General features: G+C 56.4%; 1 protein-coding gene across 1 annotated transcript in view; it reads right to left on the reverse strand.

Annotated features, from left to right (window-relative positions):
- PREX1 (phosphatidylinositol-3,4,5-trisphosphate dependent Rac exchange factor 1) overlaps positions 1–21,086 on the reverse strand; it is a 186,285-nt gene that overhangs the window by 40,561 nt on the left and 124,638 nt on the right. The window contains exons 11-15 of the mRNA XM_086702427.1: positions 13,808–13,908; positions 12,421–12,524; positions 12,173–12,222; positions 10,525–10,600; positions 1,529–1,601 (exon numbers count right to left, since the gene is read on the reverse strand). Of these exons, the coding sequence (XP_086558553.1) occupies positions 1,529–1,601; positions 10,525–10,600; positions 12,173–12,222; positions 12,421–12,524; positions 13,808–13,908 (404 nt within the window). The remainder of the gene's footprint in view (positions 1–1,528; positions 1,602–10,524; positions 10,601–12,172; positions 12,223–12,420; positions 12,525–13,807; positions 13,909–21,086) is intronic.

The following is a 21,086-nucleotide window of genomic DNA, read 5'->3' on the forward strand; positions in this document are numbered from 1 at the left end:
AAGCAACAGCTGGAAAACAGCAGCATGAACAAAACCCAGGGAAGAGGGGAATATTAGTCTAACAGGGAGAGAACAGCCCCATGAAGAAGAGTGAATGAGCTAAGCACCCAGCGAGGAAGGAGAGGAGCCATCCAGGCGGGATGTCTGGGGAAGTCTGGGGAGGTGTGAACCCAGCAGAAACACGGAGTAAGTTGGGGGCTGGGGGGTGAGGCAGGCCGGGCACCCCAGGCAAGGGAAACTGTGAGAGCCAAAGCCACAGGGAGAGTTCTAGAAGTGGGGGTTCTTTGGTGGGAGTTAAAAGTCTACGTGTCCTCCTGAGAGTGTAGGAGCCTCAGGGCTCCCCCAGGGCCAGCAGGAGGGAAGGTCACAGACCCCAGTGGCTGAGCGTGTGGCCTGTAAACCCCGTCCGCCTCGGTTCCAATCCCGGCTCCGACTTGCTATGTGACCTTGAGCAAGTTTCTTAACTGTCTGGGCTTCCATTTCCTCACTTATAAATAGGGATGATACTAATACCAACATCAAAGGGTCATTACAGGATTAGACTAATTAATACATGGGGAGTGCGCAGAAGGAGGCCAGGCACACGAAGTATTAACTTCTGTTTAAATTTGAAATGGAGTCAACAGAACCAATCCCTCCCTCCTTCTCCCCACCTTCCCACCTCAGGATCATCTCAGGACTGCCCACCCCTCTCCCTGCTTTACGTGCTTCTCTTGTGGAAAGAACAGTGACTTACCTAAGGGGTCAGGCCAGGGAAAGGGGTGCAAATGTCCCGGCCCAGCTCCCTTCCCCTCACGCTTACAACCTGCCTGTCCTCTGTCCCCTCAGACCCCCGTCCTCTCCTCCCCGTGGAAGCCCGTGTGCCAGGCTTGCACGATCCGGCCTCACTGCCCACCTGGAGGCCGCGTCCCTTCTAGGAGAGCATAGGAAGCCCACAGTTTTGACCTCAGATCCAATCCATTTTCCAGTCAAGCATTACCAGCCAGCCACCTTGGTCCCTACGGAAGCCCTGAGGTGATCTCTCTATCAGGGCAGAAGTGGGAGGGGGAAGGAGGGGGCTTCCTGAGACACCCCAAACCCCCGGCAGCCTCCAGGCCCACACCCAGCATCCAGCCCGGGCTCACCGTGGGCAGGCTGGACAGTCTCCAGCCCACCATGTGCTCTCTCTGGACCTCAGCTCCCCACCCTTCCATAAAACACACCAGGGACCAGAGTCCCTACTAGGTTTTCTATCCCAGGACACACACCCCAGGGGACACCCAGGTGGCTCAGTCGGCTGAGCATCCAACTCTTGGTTTCAGCTCAGGTCACGATCTCAGGGTCGTGGGATCCAGCCCCACATCAGGCTCTGCACCGACAGCATGGAGCCTGCTTGAGATTCTCTCTCTCTCTCTCTCTCTCTCTCTCTCCCTCTGCCCCTCTCCCCCCGCCCTCTCTCTCCCTCTGAAATTAAAAAGAAAAAAAAAATCATTTAGCAGGGCAGACCCCCGCCCCCAGGAGGCCGGGCTGAAGGGAAGGGACAGATTACCATGGTGCATGAAGCCGTTGTTACACAGGCCCACGCCGAGCGTCACCGCCTCCTCGCGTGTCTGGCAATCACCCTGGAGCGGAACGAGAAGGGAGGGCGTTAGGTGAACCTTCACTTGAGGGGCTCAGCGAGGCTGCTGAGAAGCCCACCACCACCCTCAGAACGCAGGCTGTACAAGGGCAGGGACTCGTGTGTGTTTTCTGTAAGGGAGCGTCACCCAAACAAGTTCGTGACTATTGCTAATAGTGAAACAAGAAAATTCAGAGTAGCTGGGATAAATACATTGTGTCTTGTGCCACAAACACCACAAGGGAGAGGCGGAGATCTCGCGTGGCAGACCCTGTCGGCTGCCTAGCAGCAACCCTCTCCCCAACCCCACACTAGTACCGAAACCCTCACGACCGAAGCCGGCCACGCGGCCTTGAACGCCCTTGCTCCCCCGCAGCTAGACGTGGCCAGTGAGACAGAAGCAGAGGCTGTTGGTAGAAAGCTCTGGCAAAAACCCTCGGTCCCTGGCCTTCCATTTTCTTCTTCCTGCTTGGCACAAAGAGGGGACGGCTGGAGCTCCTGCAGTCCTCCTAGGCCACAATAGGACTCGGAGGACCAAAACACGCCAGGCACGGCAGGGCAGGAAGAAGCACAGAGTGTGGTCCCCAAAGGTCTCGTGAGGCCACCCTGGCAGCTCCAGACCACCCAGCTCTGGGCTCCTCTCACAGCAAAGGAAAATAAACCGCTAGTTTGTATCAGCCTCTGTAGCCGGGATCTTCGACACTAGCCCCAAAGCCCCATTCCTAACTGAACCAGCTGCAGCCAGGGAGACACCAGGGGATTCTGGAAAATCCCTCCCTCCCTGATAAAAGGGAAAGCAGCACCATCCCTCCTGTGCCCGGGACACAGTCACGAGAGGAAGCAACGCATAGGGCTACGGAGCCGACCCGTGGACACTGCGGAGGATGGCGGAACGAAGGACGGAAGGTTCCTGGCAGGTGGCATGGCTGCTACGGGGCGCGGTTATCTGCTCGGGCCACCGTCCGGCTGGGTTGTCTGTTCTTGCAAATGAAAACGCTCCTGACTGGCACAGTCCAAGTCTGGCTCATCTCAGGGCTTTCCCAAGGAGGGGACGTCCAAGCCCAAATAAGCAGGAACAGACCGTGGCCTCCTGGGCACCACCTCTGGGGCCGACTCTCCCATGTGGAACATCGTCTTGCTGGGACAGCCCCACGAGGTCTTGCACCCCCCCACCGCCGACCCAGGCCAGGTCGAGGACACAGCGTCCGTGCAAAGCTAGAGTGATGCTCCCACCGGCCCCAGGAACATGACCCGTAGGTGAAGGAGCCCAAGGAGAGGGAACAGCTGGCGTGGAGTCTTCCCAAGAGCTGTGCCCCGAAGACAGTGCCCGCCGCTCCTGCTCTCTAGAAGCCGGGCACTTCCGGGTGTCAGTTCTTTCTACGGCCGGCTCCCAGGTCTCCCCCGGACTTTGTGGATGCTCCTTAACCTTCTAAGGGGCCCCTCTCCCCCCGCCCCGGCCCCGTCCTTGAGTTCGCCAGAATCTGTTTCTGGTTCTCGCAAAGCAAACAATCCCGGTTCGTCAGGCGAATCCTGAGTTGTGTGGCCCGTGGGGACAAGGGAAGGGGCAAGCGGTTGGGTGGCGGGCAGAGAAAACAGCACGGACGAAGGTCCAGAGGCGGGATGAAGCTTGCAGCACAAAAGGCAGCCTGGCCAACAGGGAGGGGTGCGTGAGGTCAGGTGCATCAGGGCAAAGAGATGTTGCGTTCCCTGCCGAATCCTAAGTGCTCAGGGAAGTAAGGCCTGGCATACAGGAGGCGCTCGATAAATGTTCAGTTATTGAAGAGAGGTGCTGTCAGCAGGAGCCAAATCACGCAGAGGCCTGTAGCCAGGTCAGTGAGCTTCAACTACGTTCAGATGGCCACAGGACCCGAGCACCTCTCACTTCAACGGCTTCTAAAGTAAGAAGCTGTTTCGAGAGACGCTCGCCTCCACAGTCCCCTACGCCCTCCGCCAGCAGCCGAGGGGCCGGCGAGGGAGTCTCCCAGCCCAAGGAGAAATGAGCGCCAGAGGCTGCGGCTGAGACTCAGAGCCCAGGGCCCGGGGGAGGCACTGGCCTCCGTGTTTCAGTGCACGGGCTGCCCTGGGCCGGCTGGAGGAAGAGAAATCTCTCCTGTGGGGACCGCAGGCCTGCGGCTGGGGAGGGCTGTGTGCACAGAGCCCGGCCAAGGGAGGTGGGCATCCCCGAGGGAGGCTGTATCCGGAGCAGCCGCCCCCCTGGCTGTGAGGGGCCAGCAGGGGAGGCCCAGCCGGGACCCAGGTGGCAAGCAGGCCCAGATCTGCAGCCTGGGCGGCCCCGGCAGGCGTCTGGAGCCCACCTGGCTTTCTGAAGCGCTCACAATCTGGGCTCCCAGCCCATCCCTGCCCCCTTCCCACGGGGCCCTGGGGTGACGCACAGGGAGGTTCCTAAAGCTAGAACAACAGCAGGATTCTGACGCCACCCCCCCCCCCCCCGCCCCGGACACCTGAAAAGAAAGCCCCTTACCCCACATGCCGCCAAGCTGTGGGAAAACCTCAAGTCGCTGCTTTCTCCCCTCCCAGAGGAAGGCACGGGCACACACAGGCCTGGGCCACTGCACCGCCATGCCGCCCTCGTCTCCCCCACCTGCCCACTAGCCCCCATGCTGGGGCTCCAGCGACACTGGCCTCCCTTCTAGTCCTTCACAAACTACACGTGCCCCCACCCCAGGGCCTTTGCACTGGCTCCATCCACCCCCCGGCATGCCCTGCCCCGGCTTTTTAGGTCTCAGCGCCCGAGTCATCTCCTCAGAGTGGTCCTCCTGTTCCTCAGAGGACCCCCTAAAGTAGTTCCCCACCCTCCACCACCCATCCTCTCAACAAATATTCATCCTGTTACACGCTCATGACCTTGTAGCACACCTGTGCTGCACCTGTCACCGTGGGAAACAAACATCCCTTCAGGGCACTGCTCTCGGGGGAGAGTCAGCACCCACTGTCCCCTGTCCTTGGGCTTCTCCAAATAAGTGAAGGTGGTTTAAGGTCTGTCTCTCACTAGAACGTCAGCTACACGTGACAGCAACAGTGCTCGTCAGGGTTGCCCATCTCCCCCACAGCACCTAGCACTTAGTGGGCCACAAGCAATCTCTATCAAAAGGAAGGGGAGGGGACGGAAGGGGGAGGGGAGGGGAGGGGAGGGGAGGGGAGGGGAGGGGAGGGGAGGAGAAGAGAGGAGAGGAGAGGAGAGGAGAGGAGAGGAGAGGAGAGGAGAGGAGAGGAGAGGAGAGGAGAGGAGAGGAGAGGAGAGGAAGGAAAGGAAGACATGGAAACTGATCCCGAACTCCCCTCCACCTGCCTAAGTTTCTTTATCTCTAAAATGGGGGGAAACGGTAGTGTCCGCACCCCACAGAGTTCTTATGAGAATTAAATGAGATGCTTCATGTGACACTCAGGGCCCAATACCTGGCATGCAGGGGGCAGCTGATAAACGTTAGCTATTCTTGCTCAGTGATCTCCCATCGGAGAGCCACCTGGGATGAAGGGGGCAGAGCAGGGCCGGGAGAAGGGACGCTAGGTGCAACTTACACAGGGCTTCAGAAGGCTCCTTGCCCGTGAACCGTGAAACCCCATGACAATGCCCGAGGATGCTTCTCACTGACCCACAGCGTGCCAGGCACTGCACGGTCTCACTCCATCTTGACTGTCAACCCAGAGGCAATCACTCTTGTCATGAATCCCATTTAACAGATGAAGAGATTGAGGCACGGCCGGGCTTGTACTTGCCCTAGGTTACACCATGAGAAAGAAATCTTCTCAGAGCTGGACCCTCCCCCCGCCGTCACGTTACAGATAAGAAAACTGAGGCTCTAAGAGGACAAGTTAGTAGTTGCCCAGGGTTGTGGCCAGGGGCTCCTGTCACGTCCCCGTCTATGCTTTTTTGCCCCTCTGCCGGTACCGCGAGCCACCGGCCTGGCCCCTTTCCCCTCCCTGCTGAAAACCCTACACCATCAGCACTCACCATCTGCCTGACTGTGGGGGTGAGTGTGGCGGGCGCTCCATGGAACATTTCTGCCAAGCCACCCTCAGGTGCTGCCCTCCTGCACCTGGCTCCTGGCCCTTCTGCCCTAGCCCACTGACCCCCTTCCCTCCACCTGACGGCCGCAGCCCGGGGCATCCTCGAGCCCAGGCTGCAGAGACCGAAAACCATGCAGCAGAGAGGTGCAGAATACAAGATCTGGACCTGCTTTCCCAGGTTTACCTCCCTACGTGGCCCTGGCCGTGACCATGGGAAGCTTCACTTCGTCACTGGCATTTTTTAATTCTCAGATTTGCCCTCGGTTTTCCAAGGCCTCTGCCACCCCTGGGCGGTGCTCCCTGCACAGACTGCCCAGTATACACTATAATCAATACAGAAGCCTATTCCTACCATTATTTTCATTATTACCTATTATTTAGTATCAGGGCATCATAACAGCCCCCCCTACACACACACAATTCTATAAGAGTGATACACTTCTGTGTGTCCTGAGGCAAGTTACATAGCTTAAGCCTCAGTTTCCTCATCAGTAAAATGGGAATAGTAACTGTTTTCTCAGGCTGTTCTGAGGATTAAATGAGATAATGCCCAGAGATGATTGGAACGGACACAGGGCCCAGCTTGTCTACTGAAGGGCTAATAACCCCCTTACCTTCAGACTTCAAAGAACTGACTTGTCCCAGCAGTGGCTGGGGGGCCCCTCTCCCAGCCCCAAAGAATGAATTCTGAGGAATTCTAAGCCACTCTCACCAATCCCTGTCCTCTTCCCCAGGGAATGGTTTAGGGGTACACATAGGTCCCATCTGGCCAAAGAGACCTAAGAGGAAGACGACTGGGGAGAGATGGGGACTGGGGGAAGTGTCCTCAAACAGAGTGAGAACCCTCTCCCCAACTGCTCCTGCCGCCTGCCTTTGGCTGCAGGTCTACACAGATGTGATGCCTGGAGCTGTGGCAGCCATCGTAGGATTAGGGGGCAACTGGCAAGAAGACAGGAAAACAGAAAGACAGGAGGAGCCTGAGTGCAAATGGCATTTCGAGCTCTAGGACCATGAACCCGGGACGCCTCATTCTGTGAGAGGAAAAGGTGTTTACTGTCTACATCAGAGTTCCTATTATATGCAGCAAAAGCATTTCTGGCTGATCCAATGGGTTGCCATGAACATTTCGTTTCAAGGAGCAGAATGACCTAAAAGTTCGAAATGAAGATGTGTTCAAAGCAAAATTACCCTCCTGAGCTACACAATTACGGGTTTCCTCCTTGAATTTCCTGCAAAGGTACAAGGTAGGAATAAGTCTTGAAATCAAGGCTCGCGGTAACTAGTCCTCAAGGTCACATCCTTATCACCAACCTCTCCCCCACGGCCACCCACACACATGCCCTCCTGCCCCTTTCCCAGGGCCACATGCCCGCTGCCTTTCAGTTGGCCTCCTGTGTCAGCTCTGTGTCCCCAGACCAGGCCGAGCCACGGGAGGTCTGCTGAAGTAGACAGACACGTTTACGGTCAACTGAGACCCTCATTCCTCCATCCCTCTCCTGCCTCCACGTCCAACAAGACGCTGGTTGGGGGGCGGGGGCGGGAAGGTCCCCAGGACCAACTAGCAATGACTCAGGCTACTCCAGGGCACCTTGGGCCAGGACCACGGCCTCTCTGACAGCACTGGCCGTGAGCACAACCTCCCCGTGCCTGATGCCAAGCTGGTCCTTCTCCAGGCCAGAGCGCTCTGGGATGCCGTCCTGAGCCTCCCCCGCTTGGCCTAGGACCTGGGGGTCTGGGAGACTCCTGTCTCTCGCCTCCCACACCCCATCCACCCATTGGCAAACTCTGTTAGGTCTACTTCCAAAAACTCTAGAATCTGATGTCTCCCACCTTCCTCGCGGCCACCCAGCTCTCAGCCACCTTGTCCCCCGCCTGGAGTCCTGAAGCCACCTTCTCCCCAGCCCTCTCTGCCGGCCTCAGCCCCCTCACGGCCCATGCTCCACAGAGGGATCTTACCCTCGCCAAAGTCAGTGCTATCCCTTCTGTGCTCAGAGCCCGAAGTGGTGGGAACCCTCCCAGAGCCCTCCCCAGCACCCCCCGTGCCTTCCGTTCACACCCCCCACCGCCCTCAGACACACCAAGCTCACCCCGCTTGGAGCCTCCAAGCTGCTGTCCCCCCAGAAGGCTCCACCCCCAGGCGTCCCCCTGGCTTGTTCCCCACCCCCCTCAGGTCTCTGTTCAAGTGTCCCTACTCAACACAGCCTTCTAGGTCCACCATGAAAACTGTACTGCCCCCACCCCTGTGAAGGGTAAATGCCCCCCACCACGGCCCCCACACACTCTACCCCCCAGCCCCCAGCTAACACAGACGTATTTCATTCTCGTTTTATTGATCAAGTGTCTGCCCTAGCCCTCACCAGAATTTGAGACCCATGAGGCCAGCGACTTTTGTCTATCGCTGCTGTGTCCCCAGAACCCAAACCGGTGCCTGGTACCCAGTAGGTGCTCAAAAGAGAAAAGAGACGAACTAATGAGCACTCTCGTTGAGTTTCTCTACACCCTCTCCTGACTTCTCATTTTAAATCCTGCCAAAGCGGACAAGGAACAGAGTAACTGCAGTGCAGAGGCCAGCTGAGCGCCTGGCATGCCAGTTCGGCCCCTTCATCCACCTGCCCCCGCTGGGAAGTCCTGTGGGCACCCCAAAGGCGGCGCCTTCCCGCTCCAGAGAACGCTCCGTTTCCCCAGGCACGCAGGGGTTCCTCTGCCTGATTCTCATCACTGCACATGGTGCTTCCAGCCACCGACGCACCGGAGCCCCAGGACGCATCCCTGCTTCTCATCCTACCCCTCATCAGTGCGTCCTGTGCGCCCCATCTCCAAACATTTCTCAGACCCGCTGACCTGTCACCATCTCGGTGCCCCACCTCCCTCCCAACCCGGGCCTGGGCTCCGCCGCTCAGGGCAAAGTCCACATCATGCTTGGAAACCAATACTCAGCCGTGGGCCCCCCGTGGAGCTCGGGAAACAGGAGGGCCCAGAAACGGCCAAGGCGGTGAGAAGCGGCTGTTTCAGAGAACCCGAACCCAGGCGGGTCTGCAAGCAAAGGGCCTAAACCACAGAAGAAACCGCCCTGGTGGGGGCCCCACGGACCTGCCCATCCCCCTCCCCTCCTCGCTGGCTGTTTCCTGATCTTATCGTTCCTGCGCCCCCAAATCCCTCCGCAATTTCCTCAGCCTTCCACACCGCATGTAATTTGGAGCCTCCTTGAATCCCCCGTGCAGGAGACGAGCAGTGATAGTAAGAGTCACATTTACTGAGCAGTTAACTCTGGGCCAGGGGCCATTCTAAGCGCTTGACATGATTAACTCACTGAATCCTCAAAATTATCTGATGCGGAAGGTACTGTTTTTTGCCTCACTTTACAGGTGTGGAGACTGAGGCACAGAGAGGCGAAGAGCCTCGTCCAAGATCACTCGGCGAGGCAGACGCCGAGCTGGCATCTTCCCCAGGTCCGTCTGGCTCTAACCGAAGCACGTGCTGGTTTCGCGGGGTCCCGAGGGAGGGGAGTGTGACACAAGGGTGTGGTGCTCTGCCCTCTCCAGATGTGCAAAACCGAATTCAGATCCAGGGCTGTTTCACGACCTCCCGGGTCTTAGAGTCCCACAGCATGGCGAACATATTAAAACGCACCTCCTATATTAAATATGCCGTTCTGGCCTGAAAACATTTTTTCAAGGATTTTTCCTAAACTCTCTTTTGAGGTTATTTGGGGCCAAGAAACATTTACTTTACAGACTGGCTACGATCTCCAGGCAATCATGAGGGATTGTGTGACATGAGAAAATCCCGCCAGCACATTATTTCCAAATGCAATGAGGTTTTTCCGAATGCTAAATTTAACAATTAGGGAGGCTGACAGAGAGCTGCGCTCTGTACGCGTTTAAACATTTATCCGTTTTGATTTCACACTTGTCTCCTCGTCTTTGGAGCCAACGCGTTCTGTCTCCACAGATCCCAAGTGAACATTCCCGCGAGCTCCCTGAAAAGTTCGCAGGACCGAGGTCCGACAAGCGGGTCAGGCAGGCGCATCCCAGTCCCAGCTCTGCCGCGACCTTGAACCAAGTGCTTGGCCTCCCTGGGGCCTAGTTCCCCCGTCTGTACATGGGCTGGAAGACCCAAGAGGAAAGTGCACACAGCCCGGCCAGGGCCTGGCCCAGAGGGAGCACCCCTGTCCCTGCAGGAGCCAGAAGGGACAGGAGGCGGGCAGAAGGAAGTGTCTGTGGCAGCTCGGTGGGGCCAACACCTCTGGGAAGTTGAGTGACGCTGCTGTGTGGATTCTCCAAGCCTCTGCCCAGCCCTCGCCCCCCTGGGAACTTGTGTCAAAGGAGCAACTCGGCAGGTTCCACATGGAGGCTCCGATTTGGTGCTTCAGCAGGAGACCAGCCTGCCCCAGCTCACCCGGGACGGTCCCGGACAGCAGAATGGAATATTGTTCGGCCCTTGCAAAGGAAGGGGATGCCGAGGTGGCGAGCCCGAGGGCGTTACGCACAGTGCGATACGTCAGCGGCGGGAGGTCGAAGGCTGTGTGATGCCAACCACACAGGGCACGAGGTGCCACCTCCCAGAGAAAGCAGAAGTGTGCCTGCCGGGGGCTGCGGGGAGTGGGGCGCTGCTGTTTACCGGGGGACAGAGTTTCAGTTCTTCAGGATGAAAAGAGCTCAGGAGGGGGAGGGGGTGACGGTGCAGCGAGGTCAGTGGACTTGACGTCACGCGTCGTGCACCGAAACACGGTTAAGATCGTAAGTGTTACGTGGATTTTTACCAAGAGTGAAAAATATTGGAAATTTGTTTAAAAAAAAAAAAAAAAGCCCCAAAACCTGAGAGGCCCGTATCCCAGTCAGCCCCCCAGTCCCGGGCACAGCGAGAAGGCTGCTCGCACAGGCCGGGGGGCCTCTCACCTGAGCCAGCAGCCAGTCGACCAGCTTGCTCCCCGGCAGTACTGACTTGTACGTCTTCAGGTGGTAATCGCGGTCTCTGTGGGGGGAGGAAGGGCATGTGAGCAGATGGGGGGAGGGCGGCAGGCACAGAGGTGGGCATCAGGCTGCCCGGTTCTCTCCCAAAGCAAATGCTCTGACCTGTGTGGCATCCAAATTCCTGCCGAGTCCTGGAACCAAGGGCTGTGCTAACCTTGCAGTCAGACCAGTGATTTCTGACTTCAAAGCCGGCAGACCGGAGCTCATGTGGCCAGCCATGCTGAGGCTGGTAAGAGTCTGGCTGGGGAGTTTCTCTCGGACTTTTAGGAACTGGGGAGCCCAGCAGGCCACACGCACAGTAAATGCTGGCCCCGCCACTTCCTCCTCTGGGGGCTGATGGACGGAGGGGGGGCTTGTGCTGGCCGAGGCTGGGCCAAGGAGGCAGGGGCAGGTCTACAGAGGCAAGCGGTTCCCAGGGCCTGACCCCCAAAGAGGCCAGCAAATGCTGGATCTTCTCTGCTCCTCTAAGAGTAGACAAGAGCCGTCAGGACAGGGGGCAGAGGAATCTGCAGCTGGGGAAGAGCTAGGTTACCCTCTCTGTCCCTTCATCCATAACCATAAGCCTCACAATAAGGAAAATAACCAATCGCTGGCACTTATACGGCCCTCACTATGTGCAGCCGCCATTCAAGTTTAATCCCTGTAGCAACTCAAGGGGTGTGAGCCGCTCTTATGCCCATTTCACAGAGGACAAAATCAGAGGCCAAAGAGGTTAATTACCTTTCAATATTCATTTGACGCACATTTACAGAGTGTTACTTTGCCCCTGACCTGCACTCTCCAATATGCAGCCACTTGTCAACCGATGCATATTAAATCAAACTTAAAATTATATTCCTCCACCTAAAGGGTTTGAAAGCCACATGGGACTCACGGCCACAGTATTGGACAGCGCAGACCTAGAGCACGGCTATCTTTGTGGAAAGGGCTATAGGACAGCACCACTCTAGGCGCTGGTCAAGGGTCTGGGGACACAGCAGTGAGCAAACTCCCTGCCCTTGGTGAATTTACAATCCAGTGGGGAAGAAAGCAAACTGATAAAATAAATAACATAATACGTCAACTACTAACGAGTTTCAAGAAGAAAACCAACGTGAAGTCAGGAGGACAGTGCATGCCAGAGATGCTTTAAAAAGGTGGGCAGGGAAGGCCCCTCCAATTTGGACACCTTTGAAGGAAGTGAGGGAGTCAATATGCAAATAGGTAAGGGAACAGCATTCCAGGCAGAGGGAACAGCAAGTGCAAAGGTTGAGGTGAATCTATTATCCCCATTCCACAGAGGAGAAAGTTGAGGCACCGAAAGGTTAAGGACCTCCGCCCAAAGTCACACAACTGAAAACTAGCAGCTGAGATTCAAACTCACTCCAGAACTGACACCCTTCACCACCACCCTGCAGCGTCTCCCACAGATTGACTCACTTAACCCTAAGGACGAATGTATAGGGTAGATGCAATTATTAGCCCCATTTGATGGAGAAGGAGACTGACGCTCAGAGAGGTTAAGTTACCAGCCCAAGGGCACGGAGCTGAGAAGAGGCAGACGTGCCACTGGGGTTTGGAGAGAGTAACTTACTTGATCACGGGGGCGTAGAGGCTGTGAAGGCGGCAGTAAAGCCTCACACCCTGAAAGAGAAAAGGGGGGGGTGGAGTCTGGGATCAGGCCACATCCCGCAGGGGCCTCCAAACCCAGGCTACTCGGAGAGATGGCTCCCAGGACAGAGCAGGCAGGTGGGGGAGGGGGGAAAGCACAGGCCACTGGGGCCCACGCCTGCTCGGCAGTGACCGTGGGGTCGGGGTCATGGGGTGGGGCAGAGTCCCTACCTTGGACATGATGTCCTCCAGTTCACTCCGGGCCTTGTAGGTGCCGTCATCATAGCGGAAGCGGTACATCACCTGCTCGTTCTTGAACTGGTGCTTGTCAGAGACTGGAGGGACCCAAAGGGTCAGTGAGGTCGGACCCAGGGCCCACCCTCATCGCCCAACGCCACCGCCACCCTCACTCGGCAAGGCTCTGTGCCACGTCAATTTCACTGCCCTGCCCTCACTCTTCCGTGAAAACCAGGTTCCCTTGCTCCGTTTGGGGCCCTGCTGGCCGACCCTGCTGCCCAGGGCCAGGGCAGCCGCGGGTCTCCTGAGAGGTCCCGAAATGCCCTAGATCCAGCCTGTGTTGGGACCATCTGGCCCAGCACCTCCTGGGTGTAGGTCGCCAAAGCAGGCATTGGGACAGAGGGTGCCGGGGTGCGAGACCACAGTCAGGCCTATGCAATGGCCTCAGGTCACCCTTGATGCTTCTGTCATTCCCCACTCTTGGGGGCTCTTCCTTCAAAGCATGAACAGTCTGACTCCTCACTCCACCCTGGTCCAAGCCACTGTCATCTCCCGTCTGAGCATCACGGCCCCTCGCTGGGCACCCTGCCGCCATTCCAGGCACACAGCGGACAGGAGGGTCCTGCTCCGCTCAGAACTCAGCAGCTCCCCGCCTCGCTCCGAGGAAAAGCCAAAGCCTCATGGGGTCCTGGGCCCCACCCCCTAAACCCCACCCCCAGTCATGCCCGCCAACCACATCTCCTAACGCTGTCCATGCCACTCCGTGGCAGTCCTGGCCACCTTGCAGCTCCCTGCACACACTGCTTGTTCTGCCCGGGACTCAGCACTGGCTGCTCCCCCGGCCTAGAACCCTGACGCCACCCGGCCCTGCGCTCTCCCAGGGCACCTTCACGGAGAGACCTTCCAAACCCCTATTGAGAACGGAACACCACCCCCTTACCTCTCTCCCCCGACCCGGCACTGATCGCCGTCTGTACACGCACACTTCCCCCTCTGACTAGAATGCCAGCCCATGGAGACGAGAGTTTTCATCTGTCCTGTTCGCTGCTATGTGGACAGTGCCTGGCATGTGACAGGCACTCAATAAATACTTGCTGAATGACTAAAGCATAAACGGCTCTTGCCTGTTTTGAAGGGACAAACAGACAATTCTCCCCCGCCCTTAATTTTTCAAAGTGTCTCTGCTTTGCTGGTGTCCTAGGTAAGTGCAAGGCTTCCTGCCCCGTGGGCAGATCTGTAAGGACATCTATGTTCTGAGGCTACAATGCGCCCAGGAAACAGGGCGATTGCACAGAAGTGTAGCAGTAGCCGCTGAGTTAGGGGAAGCACAGCACTGACCTATGCCCACCCCTGGGCCCGCCAGGCCCCAGCCCCCACTCACCATGGTGGATTATACCATTCTCCAACAGGGCCTGGCCCAAGTTGACTCCTTCTTCCGTCTTGCTGATTTCACCAATTTCCAGGAGCCAGGCCACAAACTCACTGCCGGGAATATAAGAAGCAGTTGAGAGAACTTCCCTAGTCTTGGGAACCCGGGAACCAGCGCTGAACAGGCCTGGCCCCACCCACTCCCAGGAATGACAGCCAGAACGTCCCACAGGAAAGCAAAGCCCGGGAGCCTACAGCTCCGGGGGTTGTGCTGAGGCCTTGTGCTTCTCCCAAGGACCAATGGCAGAGTGGTGGGTGTGACCAGACCCCAGGCCCTGACTCGGGTGCACTGGGTGAGTGGGGGGAAGGATGGATGAATGGATGGGCAGGAGGGAGGGAGGAAAGAGGGATGGGTGGGTGGGTGGATGGATAGATGGATGGACGGATGGACAAAAGGGAAGGAAGAAGGTGGATGGATGGATGGATGGATAGACGGATAGGAGGGAGGAAGGAAGATAGATGGGTGGATGGATGGGTGGGAAGGAGGGAGGGAGAATAGGTGGGTGGGCGAGTGGATGGATGGATGGATGGATGGATGAACAGATGGATGGGAAGGAGGGAGAGAGAATGAGTGGGTGGGTGGATGGATGGATGGATGGGAAGGAGGGAGGGAGAATGGGTGGGTAGATGGACGGATGGACACAAAAGTGGGGAGGTAAATGATGGAAAGTGAGCAGATGAATGGATGATCTGACAGACCAATCAGCAGGTAGCTGGAAACACCAGTGGGCAGGTAGGTAGTGGGGAGCATGAGGGAATGGACAGATGCTAAGTGGAGACAGAACCAGGCAGACGGGTGAGGGAATGGATGATGGATGTCAACACGGACAGATAAGCAGAAGGAATGAAGAAACAAAGAGGAAGAAATAAGAGCCCAGAAAGACGACTGTGGAGAGCCAAGAGAGCTCATGGCGATCAGATCATGTCATTCTCCTGGTCAAACCCTCCAGTGGGCTTCCCCATTGCTCTCAGAAAAAGATCCAAACTCTGCCTGCACGATGACAGGGCCCCACGTGAACCGCTCGTCCTCCTGGTCTCCTCTCCTATACCTTTCACTCATGTTTCAGCCACACCCACCATCTTCTGCTTCTTAGATCAGACTCCTGCCTACCTCGGGGCCTTTGCACTTACTGTTCCCTCTGCCTGGAAATGCCCTCCCCCAGCTCTTCGTGTTAAGTCCTTCCTTCTCACCACAAGCAGTTCCTCACACAAGCCTCACGGCTCTCAGTTTTGCTTCGTCTTTAGCACTTATCCTTGTCTGGAGTCGTACTGTTACAGATTTACATACACGTGTCTCCGGCCGTCTCCCCCACCAGAAGGTAATCCCCACATTGTCAGGGATTTTTGTCGGTCTTATTCACAGCCCTACCCCCAGACCTAGAGGAGGGTCTATAGCACAGTAGAGCCCAATAATCATTTCCTGAACAAACGAAGGAATGAACCATCAAACAAGAAGGAACGTCCTGGGATCGGCAGGAAGGTCTCGGGGAGAGAAGTGCTCACAAGCCAGAGGAAATCAAGCAGATCCAATGTGCCTGCCCGGTGGGGCAGAGGCTCAGCCGGACCCCAGGGCCTGGCTCTCGGGGGTGTGCTCAGGCTCAGTGCAGAGCTCAGCCCACCAGAGTCAGCAGGAAAAGGGAGAGCCGGCCACAGGGCCGTTTCCACTGAGGCAATCTGTGTTCAGTGAGAGCAGGTGGCAGCTGGCCAGAGCGCAGCGATCTCCTGCTTATCGAAACCAGCTGTCCCGCCTCCAATTACAGGGCCAGAGGGGGCAGGACTATTTTTAGCCTCCCGGTGTTCGGCTGAGCGAAGCCTGCCTGTGTGTAGGCAGTGGTGAGTGCTGAGGCATTCAGAGAGCCCCGGGTGCAGGCCAAGGTGGGGGAGCACAGAAGAAATGGACCTATTCTGTGGGGCGGGAGCCCCAGGTGGGGAAGAGACTGTTCTGGGCTCTCCACCCCCAGTTCCGCTCTCAAGGCCCCAAAAATCAGCGACAGGGAGAAAGCTGCCAGCAGCTGAGGGAGGCGAGCAGATGTTGAGTGCCCACTCTCGGAAGCTGGGGACTCGGCACCCGGCTGCCTACCAGCTGTCCCATCGGGGGCCGCCTCTGGCACCGACCGGCAGCCCTGCGGCCAGACGGGGGACAGGAAGTGGCCCAGTGTCTTCTGCTAGGGCGGAGGAAGGCGGCCCAGAGAAGAACAACCGTGACCCACGTTTCCGCCCCACGCGGAGTCTTACCCCTTTTAGAGCATCAGGGAAGGTTCACAGCTTGCTGGGCCAATTTGGGCGAGCCACTGTTCCTCTGTGGGCCTCAGCAGGGTCTATCAGGGCCTCTAGGGCAAGTGGGTCACTCGGGGCCCTTCTGGATTCAACAGGTCAACTGTCACATCATATGAAACGTCAAGCTGGGACCCAGTGTGCACAACCACATAAAACTCCTCTCTAGCACAGGAACCTCAAGCTCTTGGAAATGAACAGAAGGGGCCAGGGTGCGGCAACGCTAAACCAGCCGTCCCTCAGTGCAGCTGACCGTGGCCACATGGGAAGACTAGAGTATCTTACTTTTCCAAAAGAAGCCGGAAATGCGGCATTTCCTGTGAAATCTCCCAACTGTTAAATGTTGATTTATAATCCAAAATTTCCTGAAAGCACCATGTGGCCCATGTAAAACACACGCACGGACTGCGCTGGGTCAGTGGGGAGCCACCTGCCTCCAGTGAGGTGCAAGGAAAGGTGTTCTAGGCAGGGAGGGGATCAGCATAGAGAAAAGCCCTGAGTGAGAAGTAAGGTCAGGAAACCAGCGATCTGCCAGTTGCTGGAAGTTGGGTACAAAGAGTGGCAAGTTCCAGCGTTTCAGGCAGATGTTACTCGGGGCACTGAGTTGGGGACACAGAAAGCAGGTCAGCCTAGGCTGGCGGGGAGTCCGGGACCCAGGCGATGGGCAGTAGCTGTGTTAGCGTGCACCCAGCTTCACCGCTCCTTCCTGACCCCCAGAATCAACACCACGCATCAAGCCCAATGCGAGGCGCAGGGATCCACAGTTGTGTCTCTGCCGTCTCCCCGGGACAGTCCCCTGGCTGAGGCTCCAAGCACCACTCACCGCCCAGTACAGCAATCCCCTTGTTCTCTCCGGTCTCCTCCATGAGGGCAGGGACTGGCGGGGTGGGGAAGGGGGTTATATTCAGCCCTGTGACTCCACTGCCTGAAGGAGCTTCCTACAGCCATGTCTGTTACCCACAGCTACCCTGCACCTGTGCATCCAGGTTAGGCGAGACAATGAGGCCTCTTCCACCTCAGAGCTTCTATTCCAGCAGACATCAATGAATGATACCTAACCTCTGACAAGAGGGAAACCAAAGGCATTCTTCTTCTTGCAGGAAGCCTTCCCTGACTGCCTCTACCAGATACACCATTATTCTTGTCCCCGGAGCTCTTAGAGCTCTGACAGTGCCCTCATCCAGAGCCTGTGTGATGAGCTCATTCTTCATCCCACTCTTCTGCTTAGGCTCTTTGAAAATGGCTTCCCAGAGCACCTAGAACAAACCCTGAGCCCCCATCCCCCCTTACCTGCCTAATACGGCCCCTGCCAACCCCTGCGGCCTCATCTCCCGCTCCTCGGCCACCCACTGCCTCTAGCCACACTGGCCTGGCGGATCCTCAATTACCCAAGGCTCACTCCAGCCTTGGGGCATCTGCACCTGCTGCTCCCTCCGCCAAGAATGCTGTTCCCTGAGATCGCCTCATGACTGGCTCTTGCTTGACATCTAGAGCTTGGTTAAAATGTCTACTCCCCTGAGAGGCTTTTCCTGACCACCCTGGCTGAAAGAGTACCCCATTTCCTCACCTCCTTACATCAGCCTACTGATTTCTTACAGTACCCATCAACTAGGGGCACCTGTGTGCCTCAGTCGGTTGAGCGTCCAACTCTTGATTTCAGCTCAGGTCATGATCTCAGGGTTTGTGGGATCGAGCCCCGAGCTGGGCTCTGCACTGACAGCGTGGAGCCTGCTTGGGATTCTCTCTCTCTATCCCTCCCCGACTCACACACGTGCTCGCTCTCAATCACTCTCTCCAAATAAACTTTTAAATTAAAAAAATCCATCAACTCGCTGAGATCCCTTCTTTACTGGTGTTCGTCTACTTGTCTATTTTCTGATCTCCCCACTGGACAGTCATTTCCACGAAGGCAGGGGTCTGTCTGTCCTGTTCACTGTTGGCACATAGTAAGGGCTCAGTAAACACTGAACAAATGGCAGGAATGAATGAATGAACCGATTCAGTCGGCCCAACTGACCTGAGGCTCCTAGAGGGCAAATCATGTTCCTCCCATGATGCCTCCACACAAATATACAGAGTTTCTTCCTTGATTTTCATCATGAGTTTTGTCTCTTCCAGGGCAGAAACAGGCCACTCCAATACCCTTAGCAGCACAATTATGAGACGCCACATTGCATTTTCTCACTGCAGCCTCTGACGATGCTATGAGGCATATTTTATTATTTCTCATCAACGAATCATCGACTGAAGCTCAGAGAGGTTAAGAGACTTGCCCAAAGTCACAAAGCTAGAAGGTGGGGGAACCAGGGCTTAAGTCCAAGTCTGACTCAAAGCCCAACCCTCAGAGGTTATAAAGATAAATCGGACCCTTTTTGTATTCGTGGATTCCCCATCTAAGTAGTACAGGTGGATATGGAGAAAGTAGCTACAAGGAAAAATGAAATGTGCTGACCAGAGGTAAAAATGGATACGTGCAGCAGAACGTGGTGGGAGAGAGTCCTGGGTTCAAATCCCAGCCCCCAACTTGTGCAGGACCTCTTCCCTCTCTGTGCCTCAATTCTCTTACCCTTAAAATGGGGATAATGGTAGTGTTCTGCCTCATAGTGTTGTATGCGGGTTAAAAGGCACAGCTACGTGCCAGTGCATGGAGCAGAGAAACATTTGATAATTATGTCTCTGTGGCTATAGGTTCCTTCCACCCGAGGGGACCCAGGACGCTCCTGCAGAAGAAGACTTGGGAGCTGAGCCCTGGTGGGAAAGGAGGAAGGTCACGAGCCCTGGCGCTGGGCACAGAGCAAAGCTCTGCGGGGAGAAGAGTTTCATTAGAAAAGTCTTCTGCAGGAAGTCTGGTCCTTAAGGCCCCGGTGATTATAGAACAAGCCTCAATCCTGGCCCTGTTTCAAATGGGCGGTAAAAGAAATCTCCCCTAATCCTTCCTGAGGAGACAGAACAGTCCGCTGAAGCTCTAATCACAGGCAGGTTATCCCATCCGGCTGGACTAAGCTCCCCAAGGGGTTTGGCAGGAGGCGGAGAGGTCCTCTGACCCAGGGAGGGCCAGAAGCAGCCCCCCCCCCCCACCAGAGAGAAGAACCTCCTTTCTGCCCAGGGATTAAACACTAGCTGACAAAAGGGCGCCGGGACGCCCCTTCCCTGCTTCTTGCACGGCTGGGGCCCACACGCTCCTCTCCACACACCCTCCCAACCCTGGGGTTGCTGCAACAGGGCAGCTCCAGTCCAGGACATCCCCCAGCTACCCCTCCGGAGCCCAACCACCCCCCAAATCTCCTGCCTGCCACCCCTTCAAACACAAGCCTCAGGCCATGACAGATGTGCTCCGCCCCAGCTCCACATTGGTCTCCAAAGGCCTGACGAGCATCGGTACTTGAACGTCTACTGGGCCTTTCGACCTTAACGCGTCCAAACCTGGCTGCCACTGCGCCCTGTCTCTGCATCTTTTCCACCGGCTTCTAGGGCGGCACCCTTGCCCCGAGGGCCTCCCACCTCTCTGCCCACTCCCTCTTCAGGTCCCCTGCCAGCTGGCGGCCCCACGGCCCCAGCCGTCTCTCCCTGCATGACCCCTCGCAGATTTCAGTCCCACGGCTTGAAAAACTATCGAAACGCCCACACCGGCTGCATTTACTTCTCCAACCCAGTCTTCTCTCCCCAAGTCAAGATCTATATCCGACTAACAAGCCAACATCTCCACCCGGGTGTCTAGGAATCTCAAGGTAACCTGTCCAAAAGGACCCTCTGAGCTCCACTCCCGTCCACCCCCCCCAAAACCTGCTCCTCTGTCCACCTCCTTCCTCTTTTCAGCAAGCGGCAACTCCAACCTTCCAAGGCCTCACAATCCTCAACTCTCTTCTTTCTCATCCGACCAGCAAACGCTGTCACCCTCAAAGTGACCCAGAATGCAACCACTTCCCCCGTCTTTACTGTGTGACTCCCTTAGTCCAAATCACCTTTCCCCTGGTCCACGGCAATATAATAATACAGTCGCTTTTATCCAAGGCCTCCCCAAAAGCCTTTGGGTGAGCTGTAAGTCAATAAATTCTAAATAAAGTCCCTGCCTCAAAGGCTAACTTCCCTCCGCTGCTGGGCCACAAGCTTTGTGAGTTCAGCACCCTCAGTGCTCTGTACCCTCTCCGGTGTCCCACGTGGAGGGCACAGCAGGGCTGGCACACAGCGGTTTTACAGGGACTGTGTATTTCTACTGCCCCTCTCCATCCCCAGCCGCCCCCACCAGGTGAATGAGATGTAACTCTGGGTTTAAGATACACCTGTGCCCTGACCCCTTTGATCCTGCGGTATAAATTGGGGGCAGGCGTTGTAAAACGTTTCATTATTGGGAAAGAATGGAGGAAGAGACTGGAGGCTCTCAAATACTGGAAGCTCCCAGGAGCCTCCCCTTCCCCCTCATGTGTAACTCAGGAAGGGAGTCCTCATGAGACACAGGCCCTGCCCACACCCTGATCTCAGACTGCCAGCCCCCAGGACTGTGACAAGTAAGCTTCTGTTTCAGCCTGTTGGTCTGCGGTCCACGGAGACGCCAGCCTGTGCAGACTGATGCAAGGGCCCACGTGCGCTCCTCCGGCAACTTTGAAATCAACTCCTGGTGTTAAATGCCCCTTCCCTTGAAAGATCTATGGTAGATTCTCCTGCCGAGTGTGAGGGCAGTGTTTTTCAATCCATGGCAGGCAAACCATTGGTAGTTTGTGAAATCGATTGCAGGGGTCTTCCTTAGCATGAGAACAAATGAAAAAATGAACAGCATACCAAGGACAGGACAGAATGGAATAGAAAAGACACAGAACAGAAAAGGAAACAGAACCGGTATTTCAGAGTGCATCGGGCGCGGTAAGTTTTGTGAAACAGGCTTCAGTCATATATCACATGGGTGTATGCTCCAGGTCACGACATAAAATTCATGTTTTGCAGTGAGTTGTGGTAGGAATCAT

This window comes from Puma concolor, chromosome A3 (assembly GCF_028749965.1).
Source record: "Puma concolor isolate L17-30 chromosome A3, mPumCon1.1.hap2, whole genome shotgun sequence".
In the NCBI taxonomy this organism is placed as follows: domain Eukaryota; kingdom Metazoa; phylum Chordata; class Mammalia; order Carnivora; family Felidae; genus Puma; species Puma concolor.